The 23,950-nt window shown below is 40.6% G+C and overlaps 4 protein-coding genes across 4 annotated transcripts; 3 read left to right on the top strand and 1 right to left on the bottom strand.

The window, feature by feature from the left end:
• Positions 1-99: 99 nt before the first annotated feature.
• On the bottom strand, positions 100-10,265 carry LOC144658810 (uncharacterized). The gene is made up of 2 exons (XM_078519294.1): positions 8,488-10,265; positions 100-2,834 (listed from the first exon to the last, which is right to left on the bottom strand). Exon 2 carries the CDS (start codon positions 2,532-2,534, stop codon positions 120-122), a length of 2,415 nt encoding a protein of 804 aa, XP_078375420.1. The 5' UTR covers positions 2,535-2,834; positions 8,488-10,265; the 3' UTR covers positions 100-119.
• Positions 10,266-10,361: 96 nt separating this feature from the next.
• On the top strand, positions 10,362-12,456 carry LOC144657855 (uncharacterized). The gene is made up of 6 exons (XM_078518214.1): positions 10,362-10,500; positions 10,594-10,615; positions 10,683-10,752; positions 10,869-10,912; positions 11,339-11,576; positions 11,682-12,456. Exons 1-6 carry the CDS (start codon positions 10,406-10,408, stop codon positions 12,308-12,310), a joined length of 1,098 nt encoding a protein of 365 aa, XP_078374340.1. The 5' UTR covers positions 10,362-10,405; the 3' UTR covers positions 12,311-12,456.
• Positions 12,457-16,894: 4,438 nt separating this feature from the next.
• Positions 16,895-19,008, top strand: LOC144656387 (uncharacterized). Its single transcript, XM_078516609.1, has 5 exons — positions 16,895-16,990; positions 17,190-17,259; positions 17,373-17,416; positions 17,844-18,081; positions 18,176-19,008. The coding sequence occupies exons 1-5, from the start codon at positions 16,910-16,912 to the stop codon at positions 18,802-18,804; spliced, it is 1,062 nt and encodes a 353-aa protein (XP_078372735.1). The 5' UTR covers positions 16,895-16,909; the 3' UTR covers positions 18,805-19,008.
• A 1,914-nt stretch (positions 19,009-20,922) lies between these two features.
• LOC144656790 (DNA polymerase lambda-like) lies at positions 20,923-22,904 on the top strand. Its single transcript, XM_078517031.1, has one exon. The coding sequence runs from the start codon at positions 20,932-20,934 to the stop codon at positions 22,651-22,653; it is 1,722 nt and encodes a 573-aa protein (XP_078373157.1). The 5' UTR covers positions 20,923-20,931; the 3' UTR covers positions 22,654-22,904.
• Positions 22,905-23,950: the final 1,046 nt, after the last annotated feature.

The following is a 23,950-nucleotide window of genomic DNA, read 5'->3' as shown; positions in this document are numbered from 1 at the left end:
AACAACAGCTGGAGTTGTATTTGTCCTTCTTAAATTCTAGTACAGTTTTTCTGTACAAAAGCCTATTGCAGACAACACAAATGTAATAAGGACCTTCCTTTATATCTCGATCGAATTGCTCAATATAGTAGTCTAGTGAATGTGTGGATGATTTTTTTTTCTCGTTCTAACACTTTTTGTCTGGTTACGATTTTTTTTATTAGGTCCTTCTTTTTACCAGAATCCATTTGTCTGTATTTCTCAGCATTTTGAACCCTTAACGCTCTCTTTTCATGGGGATCCATAAGTCTGTATTTTTTAGCTTTTTGGACATTTAACGCTCTCTTTTCATGGGGATCCATAAGTCTGTATTTTTTAGCTTTTTGGACATTTAACGCTCTCTTTTCATGGGGATCCATAAGTCTGTATTTTTTAGCTTTTTGGACATTTAACGCTCTCTTTTCATGGGGATCCATAAGTCTGTATTTTTTAGCTTTTTGGACATTTAACGCTCTCTTTTCATGGGGATCCATAAGTCTGTATTTCGTGGCTTTTTGAACATTTAACTCTCGCTTTTTATTGGGCTCCATAAGTCTGTATTTTGCAGCTTTCCGAACACTTAAATCTCGCTTTTTATTGGACTCCATCAGTCTGTGTTTCTCAGCTTTTCTTACACTTAACGCCTTTTTCTTATTGGTATCCATGTTTGCGTACTTTGCCACATAGCTATCTAAGCAAGCTCGTTTCTTGGCTGGTTCCATTGCAGCATAATTTTCCCTTCGCTCTTTGGCAAGTTTCCGCTTTTGCTTTACCGACATGTGCCTTCTTAACACTTTCTGACGGTCTTCCTTTGACAGTTCACAATTGCACTTGATGAACTGTATTTCAAATGCTTTTGCCCCTGTCGTTTTTTCTGTTATCACTCTAAGAAGAAGTTCAATTGCACTGGTGATATTTTGAACTAACTCATAAACATAACCTTTTGATTTTCTGTTGTCAAGACCAAATACAGCATAACGTGTTTGCCCTTTACAATCTCTTTTAAAAATGCAGCAAACATAGTACTTAAACGCGGACATCAAAAAGCCGGTATTGTGTTCCTGGTTTTCTGCAATAACCTTTTTCATTTCTTGGATAAGGAATGATTCTTGCTCTCTTTTATTTCCTTTGTATAAAACATTGAAACGTGCCTCGATATTTTCAACGTCTATTGCGAGAGAATTTGGAAGATCAAAGACAGTACTATGTTCTTTCAACATGAGTTTTTCTTGAAGTTGCTTACCATTTTCAATTATAGCATGTAATGTATTTTCGTTCCAGTAACTAATTTGCTTTAAGACTGAGAAACAAATTGCATAGAAACTGATAAAACAGCACTGCTTACAAGAGCAACAAGTATCACTGTCCTGTACATTTACTGAACCTATTTCAGTTTTATTTAAATTCTCAATATTTACTGGTACACAGATTTCGGGCATCGTTACTCCAACACTCGTTTCTTCTGTTAACACGACTTCTACACCTTTTAATTCATAAAGTGCATCTTTAACTGATACGTACAAGTTTTCAAAATACTGCACCAGTTGGTTAAGGGAATCTATTTCAACTAGCACACAGGTTCCACAGGGATCAAACATTCCTTCAGAATCACGGCTATGCGAGTCAAAGACTTTAAATTTACCATCTCTTGTTATAAGAATGGCTACAGTACAGATGGTTATTGTCAGAATGAAGGATTTGAAATTTTCCCCAATTAACAAATCAAAGGCTTCTATCAGGGGTAGACAGTTAATATCTTCTATTGCACATTCATTTATATTATGTACAGTACCAAAGTAGCTGTCACTGTATTGGAGTCTATACATGGTCTCTCTAAGGTATAATACTTCAGGTAATTCTTTCAACATCAAGAGATCTTGTCCTGCCGACAGCGAGAGGCGGGTGTATAACTCATTTCCAACGTTCATTATTTCTACAAGATCTGAGGATGATCTTACCGAATAAATGAAGTTGAACAATATTGCTGCCAAGCTCATTGCCACACATTGTTTCCCTGAATTGTTTCCAAAAACTGAAGTGTTTCCCTGACTATATGGAGCACGGATGGTTTTGGAAGACTCTACAAAGAACGGGCCAGGATTTGTCTCTATATCCCCAGAAAGCTTACTAATAATGTTGTTTATTCTGTGATTTACATTTTTGTACACCATGTTATTGCGTGATGACATTTGACAGCCATTTCTCAAGGGGCATTTTTCAGTCACTGTTAACTCATTGACTTCCCTTATGGTTTTACCATTAGCAAATGCAACTGCTTTGCGAAGTAAGGGTGCTCGAATAATTTGATACAGTGCTGATGTCTTGGGAACATTTTTTAGTACATAATTTCGAAATCTCTTCCTTAGTTTTCTCTTTTTCAAAAACCTTTTCATCTGTTTAACAGGCAGCCTACTTGGCTCTGTACAGCGTCGTCTTTTGCTTTGCTTTTGGGTGCCAACGCTACTGACAAACAATGCAAACCGAGATCTCAAAGGAGTTTCTTTTATTAGATCCATAACATCAAGCAAGTGGTCACTTTGGGATAATATATTCTAGTTGAATAATGCTTTTTCAGTATAAATTGCTATATTTCACTATATTTCACTATGATTCAGTGTGATTCAGTATAAGTCAGTATTATTTAGTTACTTTTGTTTTGCTCTCAGCCACTTGGTTATTCTCAATTACTTTTGTTTTGCTTTAAGTCACTTTGTTAATCTTTTAGTTACTGCTGAGACTTTTACTTAGCCCCAGTTGTTGAACGGATGACTATTGATCCGTTCACTCGTCTATTGGGTCCAGAAAATTCTTGGATCCTAAAAAAGAAAAAAAAGTAAAAAACACAATTAAAAATAATGCCTTCTTAAAGCCATTTATATCCTATATATAAGGCCGTTATCGTGGTATTTAAAAAGCTAATAAACGTACGAGTACAGTTTAAGGTAAGTGTATGCTAGTTATTTAGGGGGGATTGGGTTGTTATTGTTTTGTTAGTTCTGTTGTTCAAAGGTAGGACACTCACTGATTGGTTTGCTTTCAGTAGAAACAAGTCATGAGCATCCACTTGGACTTTGGTACTTATGAGATTCCCCTGGAGTTACACTGCCCCCCCCCCCCCCACTACCCCCTCCCATTGTAGGAGATTTTTCCTTCCGGTATGTCAATTTCATTTTCCCAGAGTCCACCCTGGCAACCTACTGTTGACCGAGCAGCTTGAGACTATGTCACAACTTGACACAAAATGTTATACAAGTTTTGTTTCTCAAATACCAGATTAAAACCATGCTCACACCTCACACGAAACATATATATAGCAGATTAACATTTTAGTATTTCATTTTCAGCACTGTCACGTTTATTCACAGAATGTTGCAACTTTAGTTTATTCACTTTAAGTCAGCAGAATTGACCTTATGCAAAAATGGTTGTCACTCATTTCTTTTGTTTGGTCAAGTTTCTGAAAATGCTGATGGTGACATTTGAAAATTTATGGAATAATTGTTTCAATAATTGTTTCAATAATTGTTTCAATATAATTGTTATCAATCTTTGCGCTGGGCTAGAATCCATTCCTTGCGTCGGCGTATTTCGGTAGTCAAGGATTGCCATGTATGGGTCTCGTCCACTGCTAAGGGCTTTGCGTAGAAGATTCTTCGCCGTCTTGACTGCGGATTCTACTTTACCATTGGCCTTGCTGTTGCCAGGGCTGCTGGGGGTATGTTCAAAGTCCCATGTGTTGGCGAACTTGCGGAATACTTCAGAGTCAAACTGTGGCCCATTGTCGCTGACTACCTGGTCAGGGCATCCGTATCTTGCAAAGTGGCTCTTCAGTTTTAGAACTACGGTGCTCGCCAGGGTGTTGTTAAGCTTGTCGATTTCCCAGTAATTGCTGAAGTAATCGACTGTGATGAGGAAGTCCTTGTTGTCAAATGTGAAAAGGTCTACTCCAATCCTTTCCCACGGTCTAGACGGTGACTCTACTGACATTAAGGTTTCCTTTGGTTGAGACTTCTCGTACTTTCTGCACGTCTCACATGCTGCTATCATCTCTTTAATTTCGGCATTCATGTTTGGCCAGAAGATACATTCTCGTGCTCTTCTTAGGCAGGACTCGGCACCCATATGTGACGAGTGAATCCTCTGCTTCATATCTCCACGTAGGGTCTTCGGGATGACGACTCTCTCGCTTCTAAATATGAGTCCATCTTGCACTGCGAGTTCATCTCGAATACTGTAATAGGGCGTCACTTGTGCAGGTGCCTCGTGTCTCTCAGACGGCCAACCTTGCAGGATTACGGACTTGAGGATTTGCAGTGTCTCATCCTTCTCCGTCTCTTTCCGAATCTCCTGTAGCCGTTGATCTGAGATTGGGAGGAAACTGGCCATATTGACATGCTCAAAGCTTGCTCCCGTCGGGTGTTCTGTATTTGGCAGATAGGCTCGGGATAGAAAGTCTGCAATGTGCATGTTCTTCCCTTTCTCATATTGAACATCTAGGTCGTATTTTTGGAGCCTCATGATCATTCCTTGGAGACGTTTTGGTGCGCATGCGAGAGGTTTCTTTAGGATTGCCTCGAGAGGTTTGTGGTCACTGTAGACCGTCACGTGTCTTCCATAGGTGAACTGGTTGAACTTTTCCAGCGCGTAGACGATGGCTAGCATCTCTTTCTCTATCTGGGCGTATCTTGTCTCAGTTTCTGTGAGAGCTCGACTTGCGTACGCCACTGGCTTTTGATTCTGGAGCAGGGCTGCACCTAGCCCCTTTTGACTTGCGTCGCACTGGATGGCTAGGTCGCTGGACGGGTCATAGTAGCTTAGTACGGGTGCTTCAGTGACCAGCCGCTTTACTTCTTGAAGCGCATCTTCTTGCTCTTCTGTCCAGTTCCACTTTACGTCTTTGCGAGTCAGTCGGCGGATTGGTTCCATACTGTCTGCAAGTTTTGGCAGAAACTTTGCCAGATAATTGACAAAGCCGTTTAGCCGCTGTACTCCTTCCACATCAGTAGGTCTTGGCATTTCCATTATAGCCTTGGCCTTTTCAGGATCAATCTTGATGCCTTCATTAGAGAGAACATGACCCATGAAGGTAACGCTCTGTCGACGTAACTTCAGCTTGTCAGGGTTGAGAGCTATGCCTCGTGACTGGCATCTCTCTAGAAGCTTGAGCAGCTTTTGGTCATGGTCTGCATTGGCTTCGTCTTCTGTGTTACCGACACCATATATCAGGATGTCATCAGTTATGTCCAGAACACCGTCCAAGCCTTCCAATGCCTGGTTTACTCTTTTCTGGAATATCTCCGAGGACACGGAGAGTCCAAATGGAAGCCTGCACCACCGGTATCTGCCATAGGGTGTTGCGAAGGTAGTAAGAAGACTAGATTCTTCGTCAAGAGTGCAATGCCAGTAGCCCGAACGTAGGTCCACGGTCGAGAATATTTTGGCCTTTGCCAGCTCAGGCAAGATATCGTCAAGGATTGGAAGCTGGTAACGCTCTCTCTTGAGGGCTGCATTTAGCGGTCTGGGGTCTATGCACACTCTTAGTGCTCCTGTTTTCTTCGTTGCCACGACTACACTACTGACCCATGGAGTGGGCTTGTCCACTGGGACGACCACTCCTAGACTTTGGAGCCTCTCTAACTCTTGTTTGAATTTCTCTTTTAGTGCTGTGGGAATCCGTCGAGTTGGGGTCACGACAGGTTGCACGTTAGCATCGACTTCTAGCTTCACCGTTCCCGGAAAGCATCCGAGTTGGCTCTTGAAGACATCTGGATATTGCGTGACTACTCGCTGAGCTGTCAGTAACTGATGCACCACTGCTTTATTCCGCTTGGGCGCTGGTACCGACTTGAAATTCCCCCAGTGTACGGTAATCAACTTCATGTGTTGTGCAGCTCTTGCACCGATCAGGGGAGTTAAGTTTTCCGACACCACGACGAACTCTACGGAGTATTTCTTGTGGTTCTCGGGGTTCGTGACAACGATTCTTGCTGTGCCTAATGGCGTGACTTCCGTTTTATTCCACATTATGAGAGTTTTTGAAGTGGGTGTTAAGTGTCGCTTGTCAACGAGGCTTTTCGGCAATATATTTATAGATGAGCCGCAATCTACTTGAAATTTAACAGGCGTGTCATCGATATGCATTTGGGAGTAGATCTCCTTGGCGAAACTGTTCTTATCTGATGATGGTTTGACAGAACAAACAGCGGCACCTTCCACTTCTATGCTAGTTATGTAGTCGACATCTTCGTCTTGGTCTGTTGACGATGAGGGACGATCTGTCGAGAAGATCTGATTAACGCGCTTTGGAGGTTTCTTGCATTTGTTTGCAAAGTGATTTCTTCCCCCACACTGACGGCATTTATGTCCCCAGGCAGGACATTTTCCTTTTTGAAACGGGTGAACTCCACCACAGAAGAGACAAGATTTTCTGGGTTTGTTGCTCTTGTCATTCTTATCATATTTGCCGTTTCCTCGCTTGTAACGGGGAGGACGCGTCTTTTCTTGTTTTTCGTCTATTCGGTGCACATCTTCCGGTGCTTTGTCGCCTGAGATGGCTTTCATTTGCGAAGCGGTCGTTTCGGTGCTCCTGCAGATATCGATGCACTTATTTAACGTGAGTTTCCGTTCCTGTAGGAGTCGTTTTCTTGTTTGGGGGTTAAAGATTCCCAACACGATCCTGTCACGGATAAGGGAGTCACGCAGACATTCGCAGAAGTTGCACGTCTGTGTGAGCGTGCGAAGTGTAGCCACATATGCATCGATTGTTTCTTCCGGCGATTGGTTCCTACTGTTGAAGACATAGCGCTCGTATGTTTCATTCGTCTCGCCAATCGTGAATTCGTCAAATTTCTTGATAATGGTCGCCAACTGCTCTCTTTGTTGGGCGTTGTCAAACGACATACCATTAAAGATTTTGAGAGCTTCGGGACCTATGCAGTGGAGAAATAGAGCGACTTTATAGGCTTCTGGCTGTTGATGAATATTTGTAATTACAGCGTAATTGCTCCATTGCTGTTTGAAGCTCTTCCAATTGTCAGCTATGTTCTCTTTAACATCCAGATGGCCTGGGGGGTGAATTCCTTGTATAGGGAACATCGCTTGTGCGGGACTTGCCGCGGTAGTGGTCGTCGTCGTTAACTGCACAGGCGCTGTTGACGTTGTTGTCGTTGTTGACAAAGTTGACGTTGTTGCGGTTGTTGTGGACGTGGTTTCTTCTGAATCACTCATGCTTGTATCCCACCGCTGCCACCATGTTTCAATATGCGCTCTAGATAGGTACGCACACCAGTATGTGGCTAAAGAGACTGATTTTAATAAAACAAACATCCGACTATTAACATGTTAATCAAATATTCTAATCACGATATTCTAATCAGCTACATCTTGTAACAATAATACGCTAAACTGAGAAGTTTCAGTGTTTTTGGTTAAAATTCTGCAGATTTGTGACTCATTCAAATTTAAGAGATTTGTATGGAAAAAAGCCACCCTGGCCTGGCCTCCCTAGCTTCGTTTTCATGTTTTTGGCCAAATAAATGTCCCTGTAACTTCCCTGTAGATAAACCTATAGCCTTGAAACGCCATACAATGATTTACTTTGACTTAATCTTCAAGTTAAAGTAATTTAGTTTTGTTGACAAATGATTCTTCTGGGAGCCGAAAATTAATGGCAGCCATATTTGCAATGGGTCTATACTACATATATTTTTTTGAAAACTGAATTTTAATCTGCTGGTAAGAATTTAGTTGTTGCTGGCAAAACAACGTAGACTGTAGTCCTCCACTCCGGTTATCCTGAATTAATACTCTTCTGGTTAGCTCTAAATTCTGGCAATAGTAACTCATCATATACATTTAGCTTCAAGTTTCCACTCGGGTGGTCTTGAGGGTTTTCTTGAAATGCCCTGCAGTTTGGCAGGATGGCGATTCCACCGTGAATTTGTACCCGTTTTGACAAAATTTTGCCCCAGTCAGAACAGAACAAGTTGTTCGTACTTGTTTTCACGTAACGACAGTCACGTAAGAGTATTTTGCAACATTTGACACATCAGTGGTGAAATTACAAAATGTTATCAAACTTATCCGCAAGTGTGAATATTAAATCGACCCTAAATCAGATTTTTGTAAGCGAAACGACCTGCATGCTATTCAATGAAAAAGCTAGCGTTTGTAGAAACATATGACACAGTATTTTCGCTCTGAATGCTTTCGCCGCACAGCAACATTTGTTTCTGCGAGCGAGTAGTTACTTTCTTGTCGATAAAACAAACTGTAATTGTGAAGTACTAAATACTTTACTAATAAATAACGTCCGTTAGTACGGAAAAGAGGAGACTCAAACTGCATTTTCATTCGGAAAGATTAATGCAAACTTTCGCCACAAACATTCTAGCCGCAGACTCTCTTCGGCATTGACTCGCCTACGATACAGATAAACTTTAATTGTGATAGCAAATGAAATACACTCACCTTCACTTTTCTTGTCCACAAGCAGTCCTTAGGGTAAAGATTTGCAAATCACTCGGGATAAAACTTCAGCTCAATATCAAGCACAACAGCTAAACAGAGCTCTGACAAACTGTTTGTTTTGGTTATTCGCCACGTCATGAAATCTGTCATGACGTAATGCTCTTCATTTAGCTGTACGGACCGCTTGCTTGCATTTCAACCATTTCGAAAACGTCGCTCTATTAAGTTTACTTAATCCGAGTCAAACGCTTGAAAAACAAAAAAATATATATATATTTCACTTTAAACGGAAAGCAGCAGTAAGCGTGAAGTTTGCGGCGAAAAAATAACGAGAATGACGTAGTCGTTTTCATCTATAAATAGTTTGGAGTCAAGCTTGGACATGTCAAAACAGTCCGTGTCCGGTTTCGCAATATGAATATTCAGTATTCAGTCTCGTTCCGAGTCAAACCCTCGAATAACACAAAATTGTATATATTTCATGCTAAACAGAGAGCAGAGTTTTCGTGATATCTTTGAAACGATTTACCGAAAAATCTACTTCTAAACAAAGAATTCGAAAAAGCAGCCATCTCAAAAAGAAACAGTGTTTAGTTTCTGGTTCGCTGAACGATAGGCGTAATAGTGTAATCGATAAGAAGCGGAAAGTTTGAGGAGAAATGATTTGAAGAACATGTTTTTACTAGGTTGTTTGCTTTGCTGAGACGTGTCAACATTGTGGTTACGAGCGTTCTTCTGATTGGATAGTAGTCCCCGCTGTGTAAATAGTTCACATCCATCTCAAAACAACACCGTGAGAAACGAAACTGAAAAGAGAAGCGTTCAAGCTTCGCTCGAAAAACCGTGGATGGTAAAAGGCACATTTTTCCATGAAAAAACAAAGTTATCCGCTGCTTTCGGAAAGCACTCACACAAGTCATACAAACGACAGTGCTTGCTTACGTGATTCATATGGCGGGTTCCCCATCGCCGTTCGGTTCCAATTAGCTCAAAACGCATGAATAAAATAATAATAATAATACTCTTCCGCTGAAAATAGCGGAGCATCCAGAAAATTGCAGGGATTGGCTCCTGGCCGAATAAAACGAGTCAGATAAACGTACATCAAGAATAAAAGAAAATGTGTATCAAAAACATCACACGGTGCCTCAATCTATAAATAGATGTTGTTCATTTCAAAAGCCAAAAAATCGCAACTAAACGTAAACAAATGAAAGAAACATGAAAAAAGATATTTCAGATGAATTTTTATTTAAGATCGTGTCAAGAAACATTTTGAAAGGCATTAACATTTCGAAAATTTCAAAACCGTGAACTTTTGCATGGCGTGTAGAGTAGAATTTAATTTAATTACATTCACCCGCACCAAAATTTCATTTTGCAGACCATTTGTTTTACTCGATGGCTTTACGGATCCTTTCAAAAATTCCATCATAGTTTGTAGAAATACTATACATTACCATTTTGTTTTCTGAAGTCTTGGAAAGTGTGTAAGTAAACATTGAAGTAAAGCTTTTACATCAAGAATCAAAATAAGATTATTTTGGTGTGCAAACATTCAATCGTCTCTGATACGCGACTTTGCCGGCTCAAAAATGAAATGAAAATGGACATAATTTGGAAAGCATCTTCAAAGTATTCTGGAGATAAAATTCTAAATAGAAGGGTGATTTAATAGCTCCTGCCGAGTGAATATCAAAAGTGCGTGTTTTGAATCCTGGCCAAGGAAGCGGCCGAGCGGGTCTGGAACGATTTACCGACAAGACTACTACTACTACTACTACTACTACTACTACTACTACGACGACGAAAAAATTCCGGGCGATTTATGAACCGGCCCAGTCTCCGCCCGGTTAAAAATAACATTTTGCAACTTTCTGTCATTGTTAGTAAAAGTGGCAAAGGAGAAGACGAAAAAATGTATCGTTTAATTTTGCTGCTCATTTCGGTGTCTATCTTGGGGTGTTTTGCAAGCACTCAGAACAAATCGACTAACAAGGCAGGTTTTCGAAAGTTTTAATTTGACCTCATGGATGAGTTGAGGGGCATATTTTCTGCTCATTGTTCGATGAATTGATTTTACACTCCAAACTCGTGCAATTGTAGATTGTCTAGAATTCTGCGCGCTGTTCAGTAGTAATTTCTACTTATCCTTTTGACTTATAAATTTCTCGGTATGATTGTTTTCTTTTCAGGCTTCTGCAAACGGGACTCAGCAAAACCAGTGTGGACAATCTTCCTTGAGACAATGTTGTTGTCGTGACGGTGAGAATGGAAAATTTTCAGTCAGAGTGCTGTTTGCGCACTTTCTATTTCGTCAGAAAACAAACGGTACATAGCTTAATACTGAAATTCATATTTTTCTTTTCTCTTGATTCAAGGAAAAGATGGCCGTGACGGACGCGACGGGAGAGACGGAGCAAAGGTTCGTGATTAAACTGCGATCTTTTTTTCATTGAATTATCGGCACAGTTGTAAAAGAAAAAGAGTAAAACTGGTGAAAATTTGTCTTAAATTCCATTGATGCTTCCGACCTTTACTAGATCTTGCGAAACGCCAGGGAAATGGGCAGCTGCACACAGGCTAGATTGATCGCGCGGAATGCCAGAAAAACTGGCAGCTTCAGCGAACGCAGCAGATTTACGACTTCTAATGTTGTTTTCGGCGGCGTGAAACATACAAAAATAGACAGTGCTCACAATAATTCTTTGCAGTACACTAAATTGTAAAGCTTTTCGTGATAAAAGTTTGTTGCTGAAGGTATCATCTTTCCAACATCATCTTACAGTGCATTCTGAAGAAAAAAGCATTTTTTGTCTCTAAATTTGCTGTTATTATTTCCATTCTTCAGGGCGAAAAAGGAGAGAGCGGTTCTTCAGGAAAAGACGGAATGTCCCAACACGGTGCGATCAAGTTCAGCGACACCGCTGATACTTCCATGTCGGGTACTGCTAGAACCGTTCGCTACAGTACTTCCCAGAATGCTTTACAACTCTGTGACGGCAGCGCTTGGTTGTCAGTAGTAACTGCCGGAAAAGGTCACGTGGCCTATAACCCAGGCCGCCACTGCTTGGACATTCTAAGTTCAGGTAAATTTATTAATAAAAAGAATAACAAAAAAACATTTAAAAAAAGCTGCATGTCGTAATAAAGCAGCACAAAATTTTCCCTCTAACTAAAGTTTATCCATTCAGGTCAGAGTCGTGGAAATGGACTCTACTGGATCGATCCAAATGGTGGTTCAACAGATGACTCGTTCCAAGCTTTCTGCGACATGGAGACTGAGCGTGGAGGGTGGACGCTAGTTGCCACGAAGGTCTCCTGGAATTTCCTCTTCATCAAAACTGCATTCTCGACATCGGCTGCAAAAACTACCGATGCAGATGCCGCGAGTCATATCCACCCTGGCATGGGGGACTGGGAAGAAGTCATGTTCCGCTTTGGTGACGTCAACACCATCCGGGTTATTTACAACAGGAAGGCCGGCGCACCACAGAACGAGAAGACGGAGTTCGAAAAGTTCTTAATGGGGGCTTCTGCTTCTTTAAATAAGAACGTGTACGGATTTTACAAGTACAGCCCAGCAGATCACAACAAGAGAAGTCCCGCTGTGGGTTACGCCACAATATCCAGTCTACACTTCTATTCAAGGTATGGGATTTCAGAATCCCACGATGGTACTGACAAGTGGCTCGACATCTGGAATGGTGCTGACGGTTCAGGAAACAACTACGTCATTGTCGACGACAGCAATGCGCGTGGTACCAAGTGTATCGCCGGCTACTGTTATCTGAACAAGCCTATCTGGGTGATGGTGCGATAGAAACAAAGTTCAGTTGAACGCCTGGATAAGATGTTGTCGAAGTAAAATAGGGTGTAGAACCAGCAATGTTACCATATATGGCAGGCTTCTTGGTTGTCATTATATCCAGGTTATTATCGGTTACCATTCGCTAAGATGGGTCAATGTAAGGGAAAAAATAAATGCTGTTTTGGCAGTGTATACAGTTGTTTTAATTTGTTTCTCTCTTCTGTACTGTTAACTATCAGTTCTTTTATGTTACTTCTTACCAGTGGCTTCTCTCAATTCAAAGACCGGCTGAAGGTGTAAACTGAAATTAATCTTCTAAAAAATCCCATTCAATTTATCAAGTTCATTCCAAAGTTTGCTTTCAACATCCATTCCCGGCAATCCGTTAGCGCGCGTTGAACGTTTAACACAAATATGATTTTTCAAGCTATTTTTCAAGCTATTTCAGTAGAAGTTTGAAAAGCAGTTAAATCAGAAAGTAATTTATGAGCTGTCTATCTTAGCAGTCCGAATAGCAAAACTAGCGCCCTCTAAGAGAATCGACCAGGCGCTCGCTCCATAACGGACCAGTTCATCATGTAAGAGCGAAATGTTTGCAGAGAAGACCCTAGAAAATGCGCGGGCTATGATTAGGTGGAAGCCGTGTTGCTATAATAGAAACAAAAAGATACTTGTTAGTTCATTTCGTCCGTGTTTCTTCATAGAGAAATGCATGTTCTCTTGAAAGTATAGTAGGAATCGAAACCGTGACAGCTGTGGAAATAGCAGTCTCCATCACAATTTTACTCTCTCGCTCGTCACGCAACGCTCTTCCCACCACTTTGCGTGTCACGCAACTCTCACTCCCACAACGTTGCGTGACGGGTCTAAACAACGGCTGTGTTGGAGATGTCAGTTTCTAATAATGTACATTTACAAGTCTCAAATTCAAAGCTTTGAACCTTACTACATGGTATATAGGCTCAAACAAGATGTCATAGTTGTCTGGCTTTGATATCACTGTCAGAAATGCATTGTAACCCTGTTGATACGAGCACATTTTGATTCAAAAAATATGATGCTAATACTTATCCCTTTTCTCGCCTTGTGCTGTGATCTTGTTGTGGTGGTGAGGTGATCCTGTGAGCTGTGCTGGCAGGTTTCATCAAGCCGGACAGGACCCACAGCACCTGGCCCTTCGGGTTGGGGGTGGAGCATGGTTTTAACTACTTCAACTCATAACAAATATTCAGTTACAAAAACGACATCAAATCATAGTTTGTATGATCAATAACACTTTTGCCATGGACCCTCCAGTGGCCAACCCACCTGATGTATGACCGCTTCTGTTGAAAGCCCACCGGAAGTTACGAGCGTGAAAGAGAGTCTACTTGTTTTTGTTATTTTTTGTTTGTTTTTTGTTTTGTTTTGTTTTTCCTTTTTTATTCGGTGTATAAGTTACCTACGGGCACACACATCCGTGGTATACTGCCCTAATAGTACGAAAAGAGAATGCAAACAACTTGTTAGAATGGGAACCAATCGGTGACAGTATGATCAGGGCTCGTATCAACTCAAAGTACTGTAAACACACAGTATATAGTGCTATGCACCAGCTAATAAAGCTCGTGAGGATGACAAAGATACATGGAATGAACAGCTTCAACGTTAACTTGCAGTATCTAATTAGCAAGGTTCCTCAACACGCTATGCTTATGATCATCGGAGACATGAGTGCAAAGGCTGGAGCTGACAACACCCGCTGTGACAGAGTTGTGGCGAAACATGGCTATGGTGGGATCAACGACAATAGTGAGCGCCTTGTTTTCAACACAACTGCATCATTGATGAAACAATCCTCCCACGTAAGAGCATCCATAAGCTCACCTGGAGGTCCCTGATGGTAAAACAGCAAACCAGATCAACCACTTCACTGTCAACAGCAAGTAGCGTAGATCCCTCCAAGATTTTCGCATTCATCGTGGGACCGACGCAAACAATGGCCACTACTTTTAGGGCCTGTTTACATGATTCCGGAATTTTGTGTTTACATGATACGTGAATGAAATGTCATTCCAGAACGAAAATTTCATTCCAGAATGAAAACCGGAATAAACTCATCCCGGAATGACTTGACTTTCGTCTCGGTATCATGTGAACAGATAGAGGGAAATATATGGGGATGGAATGAACTCGTCCCGGAATGACTTTCATTCCGGAATCATGTAAACAGGCCCTTAGTTGCAGCAACTATCAAGCTGAAGCTTCGAGGGCAGTACCACAGGATCAACGCAGAAAACAGCTAGTCATCACCATTTAGTGTCCGAACATCAACAAAGAGTTTGTCCAAGAACTGAGAAATCGTTTTAGTACGAATCTAATGGCTGGGCCACGTACTGAGAATGGATCAAGCTTGCATCCCTAAGGCTGCCCTGCACTGGATAGCCCTGGCAAAAGGAAACCTGATAAGCCAAAAACTACCTGGCGCCGAACTGCCATGCACGGCTGAGCTCAGTGAGGCAAAACGTACATGGGGAGAGGCATTGGGAGATTATTGTTGCTTTATGTACCACATGTAAGTGACTCATCCCTTTGAAATGATGTCATAACCAGGGGTGGTGAATAGTCCTTCAAAAAAAAAAGCGAGCCTCGCTGAATTTTGGCTAAATTTAATTCATTTCAGGGGTCTCGTTGTCTTGAATTTTCTGGGATGTTTTCTCCGATATAAGGCACATCAGCATGGTGTAGCAAATCTAAATGACGTTAGCTCGAAAGCCGACGCAAATAAACTGTACAATAACCAACCCCTTATTTTTTCTTGCCAACACACTATGAACTCACTTGTCCCCTGAATCACGCGCTGCCACATCACGTGTTTCGGGGAACAAGAAGAAAAAGTGTCACGATGATGATGATGAGATGGTGATGATGATGACGATGATGATGATGATGATGATGATGATTAACAGCTTTCATAACCAGTAATTATGAGTAATGTAATCCTGTCTCCCCACTGACCCTTGCGAGAGGCTCGCACTTTACAGACTTTTGCGAACACAGCTGGCAGATCTTTTTGGTTTCAATTAATTTTATTTACAGTAAGTTTTATTACCTATTAGTCACTTTTTTTCCTGTGGTAAATATATAGAGAACAAAGATTGGGGGTTCCTTTGTGAAAATGTTGATCATCAACGAGATGTTCGCCAACGTTCTCCTTTTTCTTCCCGCTTCCCGCCATCTCAGAAACCCCGTTTCCCCCCACCCACCTAGGTTTGGATAAATTCTGCTTGCAAATTGGCGTATTTTGCTTGCCGGGAATGCTGTAAAATTTGCGTTTTCTTCTCCAAATTCTGCTCGAATTCTCCCCGGTACAGCTGACTAATCAGCTAGTCAATATAAAATTGCAGTACAATTTAGAGCAGGAAAGCAATTGCTGGCTTTCACTTTCACGCAAGTAACGATACTGTCACGCACTGCAAAAAATAAATAAACCCAAAGCTATTGAGTCAAAAAAATCAAGAACATTACAGGTTGTAGAAAATTACTAGATAGTCTACGTGTCCAAGTATCAGGTCTGTTTGGTATTCCATACTCGAGTTATCCGTTAAAATATTCCACACAAATTTAGAGAGAACAGTATGGAAATTCCGTGCTGGAGTCCGTGTAAAGGGGCACCAAGATGGCCGTCGGAAATCAATGATAACATCTGGCATTCACTTCTGCTATAAAAAGCGGTCAGTTCGCCTTCGTGAATACGTAAACATTCACGTAAACACTTCTTGTAAAACCTCAATTGTTTAGATCGTCATACGTGACAGCCTTCAGGCGGCTATTCTGATGTCGTGTGGCGCAAAACTCCGAAATTCAAAATGTTATATTTTAAAGACGGCGGATGCTATCGAGCTGAAAACCTTCAATAAGACATATATTAAGGACGTCAAATAGCCAGTGAAGGATAAAAAGGCAGGGTTCTCGCGATTCTGGATTTTAGAATTTTGATATTTCATACTAAGTTCTTTCGCTGACAAAAACCTGGAAAAAAATCAAAAATTTTACGGCCAAACTGGACGAAGAGAAAAACTGCGAGGGCCGGTATAGTATCTAATAACTAGTCCATCAACACAACGAATCGTTTCAACACATGTAAGCGTGACATTTTGTCGCGCTACGAAAACAAGTGGACAACTGTTTTGTTATTAAATTATAAACTCTCACGTGAAGTACAACTTTACGTGAGTATTTACATATAAACTCTATTGTCATGCAATAACAATAAACAGACGGCTATGCATTAATACGTCTTAAACAGAAGTCCATAAACCGTTTCATTCAAGGAAAATTGTACCAGATCCACGTACTAATTTTATTTCAATAATTATTTATCTTGTATCAAAGAAGTATAAGTAATGGTTACAAAAAGATGAGTGAAAAGTAATGCAGAAAAAAGGGAAAATCTTGGCTTCGTTTACGGACACAAGTTACTTGTGAAATTATCATAACAAATAGCCCCGACATGGTCGTGCCGTTTTTTCGCGTTTGAATTTAGAATAAACAATAGTTTCGCGTTAAAAAAATAACATTTTGCAACTTTCTGTCATTGTTAGTAAAAGTGGCAAAGGAGAGGACGTGAAAATGTATCGCTTAATTTTGCTGCTCATTTCGGTGTTTATCTTGGGGTGTTTTGCAAGCACGCAGAACAAATCGACTAACAAGGCAAGTTTTTCGAAAGTTTTAATTTGACTTCATGGATGAGTTGAGGGGCATGTTTTCTGCTCATCGTTCGACAAATTGATTTTACACTCCAAACTCGTGCAATTCTAGATTGTCTAGAATTCTGCGCGCTGTTCAGTAGTAATTTTCACTTATCCTTTTGACTAATAAATTTCTCGCTATGTCTAATTTGTCTTTTCAGGCTTCTGCAAACGGGACTCAGCAAAACCAGTGTGGACAGTCTTCCTTGAGACAATGTTGTTGTCGTGACGGTGAGAATAGAAAATAATTCATCGAGAGTGCTGTTTGTGCTCTTTAAATCTCGTCAGAAAACGCACGGTACATAGCTAAACATATTTAAACTTTTCTTTTCTCTTGATTCAAGGAAAAGATGGCCGTGACGGACGCGACGGGAGGGACGGAGCAAAGGTTCGTGATAAAACTGCGATCTTTTTTTTTCCATCAAGTTTTTTTATCGGCACAGTTGCAAAGGAAAGAGAGTAAAGCTGAACGAAAATTTGTCGGGTGGCAAATGGTCTCTTAAAATACAGTGTTGCTTCCGACAGGGGAGGGGGCGGCTGTACACAGGCTAGATCCATCGCGCGGAATGCCGGGAAAAAGAACAGCTTCAGCGAACGCGGCAGATTTACGACTTCTCCTGTTGTTTTCGGCGGCGTGAAACATACAAAAATAGACAGTGCTCACAAAAGTAAAGTTTTTGCAGTAAATTGTAAAGCTTTTCGTGATAAAAGTTTCTTGCTGAAGGTATCATCTTTCCAACATCATCTTACAGTGCATTCTGAAGAAAAAAGCGTTATTTGTCTCTTCATTTGCTGTTATTATTTCTAATCTTCAGGGCGAAAAAGGTGAGAGCGGTTCGCCAGGAAAAGAAGGAATGCCCCAACACGGTACGATCAAGTTCAGCGACACCGCTGATACGTGCATGTCGGGTGCTGCTGGCACCGTTCGCTACAGTACTTCCCAGAATGCTTTACAACTCTGTGACGGCAGCGCTTGGTTGTCAGTAGTAACTGCTGGGAAAGGTCACGTGGCCTATAACCCAGGCCGCCACTGCTTGGACATTCTAAGTTCAGGTAAATGTATTAATGAATTACAAAAAAATATAAAAATGCATGTCGTAATAAAGCAGCACAAATTTTTCCCTCTAACTAAAGTTTATCCATTCAGGTCAGAGTCGTAGTAATGGACTCTACTGGATCGATCCAAATGGCGGTTCAACAGACGACTCGTTCCAAGCTTTCTGCGACATGGAGACTGAGCGTGGAGGGTGGACTCTAGTTGCCTCGAAAGTCTCCTCGAATTTTCTCTTCATCAAAACTGCATTCTCGACATCGGCTGCAAAAACTACCCATGCAGATGCCGCGAGTCATATCCACCCTGGCATGGGGGACTGGAAAGAAGTCATGTTCCGCTTTAGTGATGTCAACACCATCCGGGTTATTTACAGCAGGAAGGCTGGCGCACCACAGAACGAGAAGACAAAGTTCGAAAAGTTCTTAATGGGGGCTTCTGCTACTTTGATAAAGAACGTGTACGGGTTTTACAAGTACAGCCCAGCAGATCACAACAAGAGAAGTCCCGCTGTGGGTTATGCCAAAATATCCGATCTGCACTTCTATTCAAGCTATGGGATTTCAGAAGGCCACAGTGGTACCGACAAGTGGATTGGCATGTGGCATAGTGGTGGTGACGGCTCAAACAACTACGTCGCTTCAGACGACAGCAATGCACGTGGTACCAAGTGTATCGCGGGCTACTGCTATCTGAACAAGCCAATCTGGGTGATGGTGCGATAGAGACAAAGTGCAGTTGAGAACTTAGCAAAAGACTGTCATAGTAAACATGGTGTAATATAGTGTAGGGCCGACACTGTAGCAAACGTCTCGGTTGTTCTTGTGTCCGGGTTATTATGTATTATCGATTAAATACCAAGATTGGTCAATGTAAGGGATCAATATTTTCTGTAACTGCATAAAAATAAACGCTGCTTCAAGACACAGTATTTTGTTTGTTGTTCTTTTTGCGTTCTTTCTGTCCCGATCTAAACTCCTTCTCGCTGTGATGGCATCCCCTCTTTGAATAAAGTTTCTTCATGCCTTCAATCCGTTCCTGACCATCCCCCCCCCCCCATTAGCTTCTATCGATTTAAGATGTAAACTGAGAGCAATCTGCCAAACAATCCCATCAATTAATTTAGGGGGGGGAAAAAAAACCCCCCCCCACCCCTTCACATTTCTATTGGTGGATCCCTCAACAAGATGAATAAAGTTTTCAAATGTTTTTTTAGCGTTATTCCCGACAATCGCTAGCGGTGAAAGTTAAGTACATACATGCATTTCTAAAACTATTTTCGGAAAAGTTAATCCAAAGTCGGTTGTTGACCAGAATCGAAACTTAATTCACGAACAGTCTATCTTAGCAGCCCATATTGCAAAATTCGCATGCTCACAGACCAATCAAAATGATACAACGTTTAAATCTTGAAATTGCACATCCCATTATTAATTTTTGAAAGGAAATAACAAATTTTTTGACAAGTGTTTCTTCAGAGAAATTCTCGTGAAAGTTTGGGAGAACTCGAAACAAATATAAAGGCACACCCGCCTCCATTGCATTTCTCGTTCATGTTTCTATAAGCTTACGTCTAAAAAAAATAAAAAATGTTCTTTTTTTGTACAAAATCCAGTCATACCTCAGTCAGCTTTTAACATAACTGGATCATTTACGAAAGTTAGACTCAAAGGGAATACATTTCGTTTGACTATAATATCACTGTTGGAAATACGTTCCCCCTCTCCACTCTTCCTACCGTGACGGTGAAACCCATAGACTGCCAACAATCTTTTTTTGTTTGCTTTACATTATATGGAGCCCACGACTCAGGTCATCCTAGACAGGGGCGGATCCAGGATTTTCTGAGGAGGGGTGCACCACTAAGGAATAGGCATGAATAGATTGTGCTAGTAAATTCAGGAAAGTTGCTTCGCAATATACCCAAAAGTTGCTCTAAAGTTGCTCAAATATCAAAAAGTTGCCACCAAAATTTAGAAAAGTTGCTTGCTCTAGAGTCGTTTTGTTTCAGATAAATACTCAAAACGTGTTTGTTTGTTTGTTTGTTGCCATTTAAACATTTTCATTAAATATTCTTACAATCATTAAAAGAGGCCAAAAAGCCATTGTTATATGAGATATATTGTTGTAATCAATATACTCTGTATACTCAACATAACTTCAATAATAGATAAAAAATATAAAATGAAAATAAAAAATAAAAAAAGATAAAAAAAGATAAAAATCCTTCGAAATAAAACGACCTTTTATGGTTTGGATCGGTTTTATATCAATTTGTTGCTCAAAAGTTGCCAAGAAAGGCAAAAGTTGCCCTAGGTTGTTGGTACTACAAAAAGTTGCTAAAAACGCTAAAAGTTGCTCAAAAGTTGCCGAGCACAATCTATTTATGCCTACTAAGGAATGATGTAACTGACTTTTTCCGCAGAATATCAGTTGTATTAGAAAGCTGCAGGTCATCTCAGGGGGAGGGGGGAGCACCCCCTGCACCTTCCCCTTAAATCCGCCCCTGCTAGAAAACCAGCAATGAAACACAATTTGAGAACCAAGATGTGCTGGCCAGAGAAAAGTTGGGTTCAACTTTACTGAACACAGCTGACGTATTTTATTGTAGATTAATAATTTTTGTTTTAAAAATTTTCACTACCTTTTCGTCACCTTTTGATTTTCAACAGTAATTGAGTGGTCGTATTACTGGGGTTAATTTATGAGGGGTCTTATAATAAAGAAACTTAAGGTCACTACCTATCACTAAAAGTTTTATCCAACGTCCAACCACCCGAGATCACCCACCCCCCGAGGTCTAACCCGAGCGCCCGCACCACCTTCCCCGACGGAAACTGGGTCGAGGCTAGATGAGTAATCAAACATGGCGGCGTTGTCGAGAAATTAAAAACATGTCAAAGAAGCGAGGATCTTCAATCAAAACAACCAATTCACTGGAAAATGACACAGCGAAAAAACAGAAATTTATCCCAGATCTTTCAGGGGTCAGAGCCGTGATCGTCGAAGTTGGTCTTGGGAAAACTCGAGCATCCATACTGACGAAACAGCTTGAAAGACATGGCGGAAAACATCACAAGAACTTGGAAAGCGCTACAACACATGTATTGATCGACAAAAAATTGAAAATAGAGAAACTAAAAAAATATTTAGCAGTGAAAGATATTCCAGAAGAAGTTAAAGTGGTGGACTCTGAGTGGTTAAGCAAGTGTTTATCTGAAGGAAAACTTGTAGAGATAGAACAGTACATCTTGGGCAAAGATCATTTTGAAGTTGTGCAGAAAAGTGCTAATAAGCCACCGGTTAGTGAAACTGATGATGGAAAGCAATCTTCGGAAGCAGCTGTTAAAGAACCTTCAGGGACAGAGCTTGAAGTAGTGGCAAGTTCATCAAGTGATCTGGTCAATTCTAGTTCTAGTAGATCTCCTTCCAAACACTTTGCCTCTAAAACTCAAGACCCAAGAGACGAGGATAGTGATTATACTGATAGTGGAGACGAAGGAAGCAAATCAGACAGATCACCAGTTATCACACCGAATGTCTCGCCAGAAAAACTTCAGACAAGCTGGGTGTGTGCTCATGCCTCTACGTCACAACAACAAAATCACAACCAGTTTATAACGGACAAGCTTCAAGTTCTTGCCACATCATATGCAAACTCTAAAGATCAGTGGAGAGCTTTAGGATACAAGAAAGCCATTGCGTCGATCAAGAATTACCACAAAAAACTTGAAACGTGGGAGGAGTGTAGCAGCCTACCATTTGTCGGAGAGCGCCTTGCCAAGAAGATATGGGAAATTGTTCAGACTGGCCACTTGCGAAGGCTAGACCATGTAGATCCCAAGCAGGAAGCCCTAAACTTGTTTGTTGGTGTTTGGGGTGCTGGCCCTACAAGAGCAGAAGCTTGGATCTCTCTGGGTCTGAAAACTCTTGAAGATCTGAAGAACCACGGAAAGTTCACACAACAACAAGAGATTGGATTGAAGTACTATGATGAATTTTTGGAGAGGATGCCAAGGGAGGAAGCTGGTATGATTGAAGAAGTGGTTAAAAAAGCTGCATTGAACATAAACCCAGGATTACAAGCCTTTGCCTGTGGATCTTACCGCAGAGGAAAGCCAACATGTGGTGATGTTGACGTCATTGTTTCACACCCAGATGGGAAGTCCCATGAAGGTGTGATGACAAAGCTTCTAGAAAGTCTAAAATCATCTGGTTTCCTCACAGATGATCTAACATTAGCTGAAAATGGCCAGCATAGAAAATATCTTGGTGTGTGCAAACTTCCTGGAGAAAATACCAAGCACAGGCGCTTGGACATCATTGTGGTGCCGTACAATGAATGGGCCTGTTCATTGCTGTACTTTACAGGTTCTGATTACTTCAACAGGTCGATGAGACTTCTGGCTAAAAAGAATGGCATGTCCCTATCTGAGCATTCTTTGAACAAAGGTGTAATCCGTAAGGGAAGTGAAAAGATTTTTGAAGGAACTCCACTTCCTGTTTTCTCCGAGAAAGATGTGTTTGATTATCTTGGGCTAGAGTACAGAGAACCACATGAAAGAGACTGGTAGTTAAAGATAAGCTAAACCTTCTTTCTTTACAAAGGGAATGAAAAAAATTACGATAATACATTTATTGTCTCTCTGCTTGGAGACTTGGGTTCTGGGGTTAAGGGAGAGATTCTGCTGTTGTAGGCCCACCTCTTATTATTCTAGCCCCAGAATACTAAAGTGGAGTACCTACTTGCAGGCTAGTTATTACAGTGTACCTGATGGAAAATTTGAAGAAACAGGAGGCTGTTTTTATTTGGCAACTTGCTTAATGTTAAGAGTCATATCACTTAGGTTTTAACTCACAAATTACACCCCTAACTATAGTGGTCGTATTGACCAATTTTATAATAATTTTTTATGCATTGGTAGACAAAAGGAATAATTTACTGGCAAAAGCTATTATATAGTTTTATAATTTTTACATATTTGAGGTTCAAGCAGAATGTTTTTTTTTAGAATAATTCTTGTAGAAAGCACTGCTACTTGTAAGTGGCCACTGGACTATAAATTATTGGAAAATTATATATTTTATTAGGAATTTTTCTTACCATTATACAACGTCAAAACTTTAAATAAATTTTTAGCCTTTTTAGTCGCTAACACAATTTTAGCCTTTTTAAACAAAATTAATTATAGAGCCTGTGCACAGCGGCCATGTTGGAGGAGTGAACAATAAAAATTTATTTGCATAAAAATGAAAATTCTTCCCAAAGGAAAATTGTTTTATTGTTTTACTCCTCCAACATGGCTGCTGCACATGTACTCTATTGTATATAAATTCTATTACATTGATACATACGGGTACATACAGTTTAGGCAGTTATGAATGTTGCAGTCTAAAAATAAGAACTTTATGATGATTGATTCAGTGCACAATATATTCATGCACAGTTTAACAATTATTATGAAACATTACATGTTAAATGGTTTTTTAAATATTTGAATAAAGTTCCCCAACCCCTTTGATAAGGTTTGAAAATATTTATGTAAATAACTAAGGGATAGGTTGTAAACTAGCTAGACTGCAAAACAGTTGTTTTTTCTCTAAAGTCGTTGGGAAAAGCACTTATCGAAGGCGCGAAGCGCCGATTGTCTGGTGAGCCTCTCGCTCTTGTTCGAAGACCAAGTGCGTTGCAGTCTATAAACTAGCAAATCAAAACATCTAAATAGAAAACAATAGAAAATCAAAGAAGAAATTCCAAAAAAGCCAAAGGGGAGAATGGATGGTCAAAATTAAACATGACTGAAACAGATTGCATTGAGATTAAGGCTTATTTTTTGCCAGGCAGAAAGAAATCTAGTTTGGGCCATTGAA

The sequence above is a fragment of the Oculina patagonica genome, chromosome 6 (assembly GCF_052425735.1).
Source record: "Oculina patagonica isolate OP01 chromosome 6, crgOcupat, whole genome shotgun sequence".
NCBI lineage: Eukaryota > Metazoa > Cnidaria > Anthozoa > Scleractinia > Oculinidae > Oculina > Oculina patagonica.
Note: the sequence above shows the minus strand (reverse complement) of the source record. Positions and strands in the feature narration are given on the sequence as shown.

Excerpts from the sequence above, each read along its gene's own strand:
- LOC144658810 (XM_078519294.1), bottom strand. The coding sequence starts at position 2,534 with ATGGATCTAATAAAAGAAACTCCTTTGAGATCTCGGTTTGCATTGTTT.
- LOC144657855 (XM_078518214.1), top strand. The coding sequence starts at position 10,406 with ATGTATCGTTTAATTTTGCTGCTCATTTCGGTGTCTATCTTGGGGTGT. Across the intron at positions 10,501-10,593 it reads AACAAGGCAGGTTTTCGAAA|ATTGTCTAGAATTCTGCGCG; the intron begins GTTTTAATTTGA and ends GTGCAATTGTAG. Across the intron at positions 11,577-11,681 it reads CTTGGACATTCTAAGTTCAG|GTCAGAGTCGTGGAAATGGA; the intron begins GTAAATTTATTA and ends TTATCCATTCAG.
- LOC144656387 (XM_078516609.1), top strand. The coding sequence starts at position 16,910 with ATGTATCGCTTAATTTTGCTGCTCATTTCGGTGTTTATCTTGGGGTGT. Across the intron at positions 17,417-17,843 it reads ACGGGAGGGACGGAGCAAAG|GGCGAAAAAGGTGAGAGCGG; the intron begins GTTCGTGATAAA and ends TCTAATCTTCAG. Across the intron at positions 18,082-18,175 it reads CTTGGACATTCTAAGTTCAG|GTCAGAGTCGTAGTAATGGA; the intron begins GTAAATGTATTA and ends TTATCCATTCAG.
- LOC144656790 (XM_078517031.1), top strand. The coding sequence starts at position 20,932 with ATGAGTAATCAAACATGGCGGCGTTGTCGAGAAATTAAAAACATGTCA.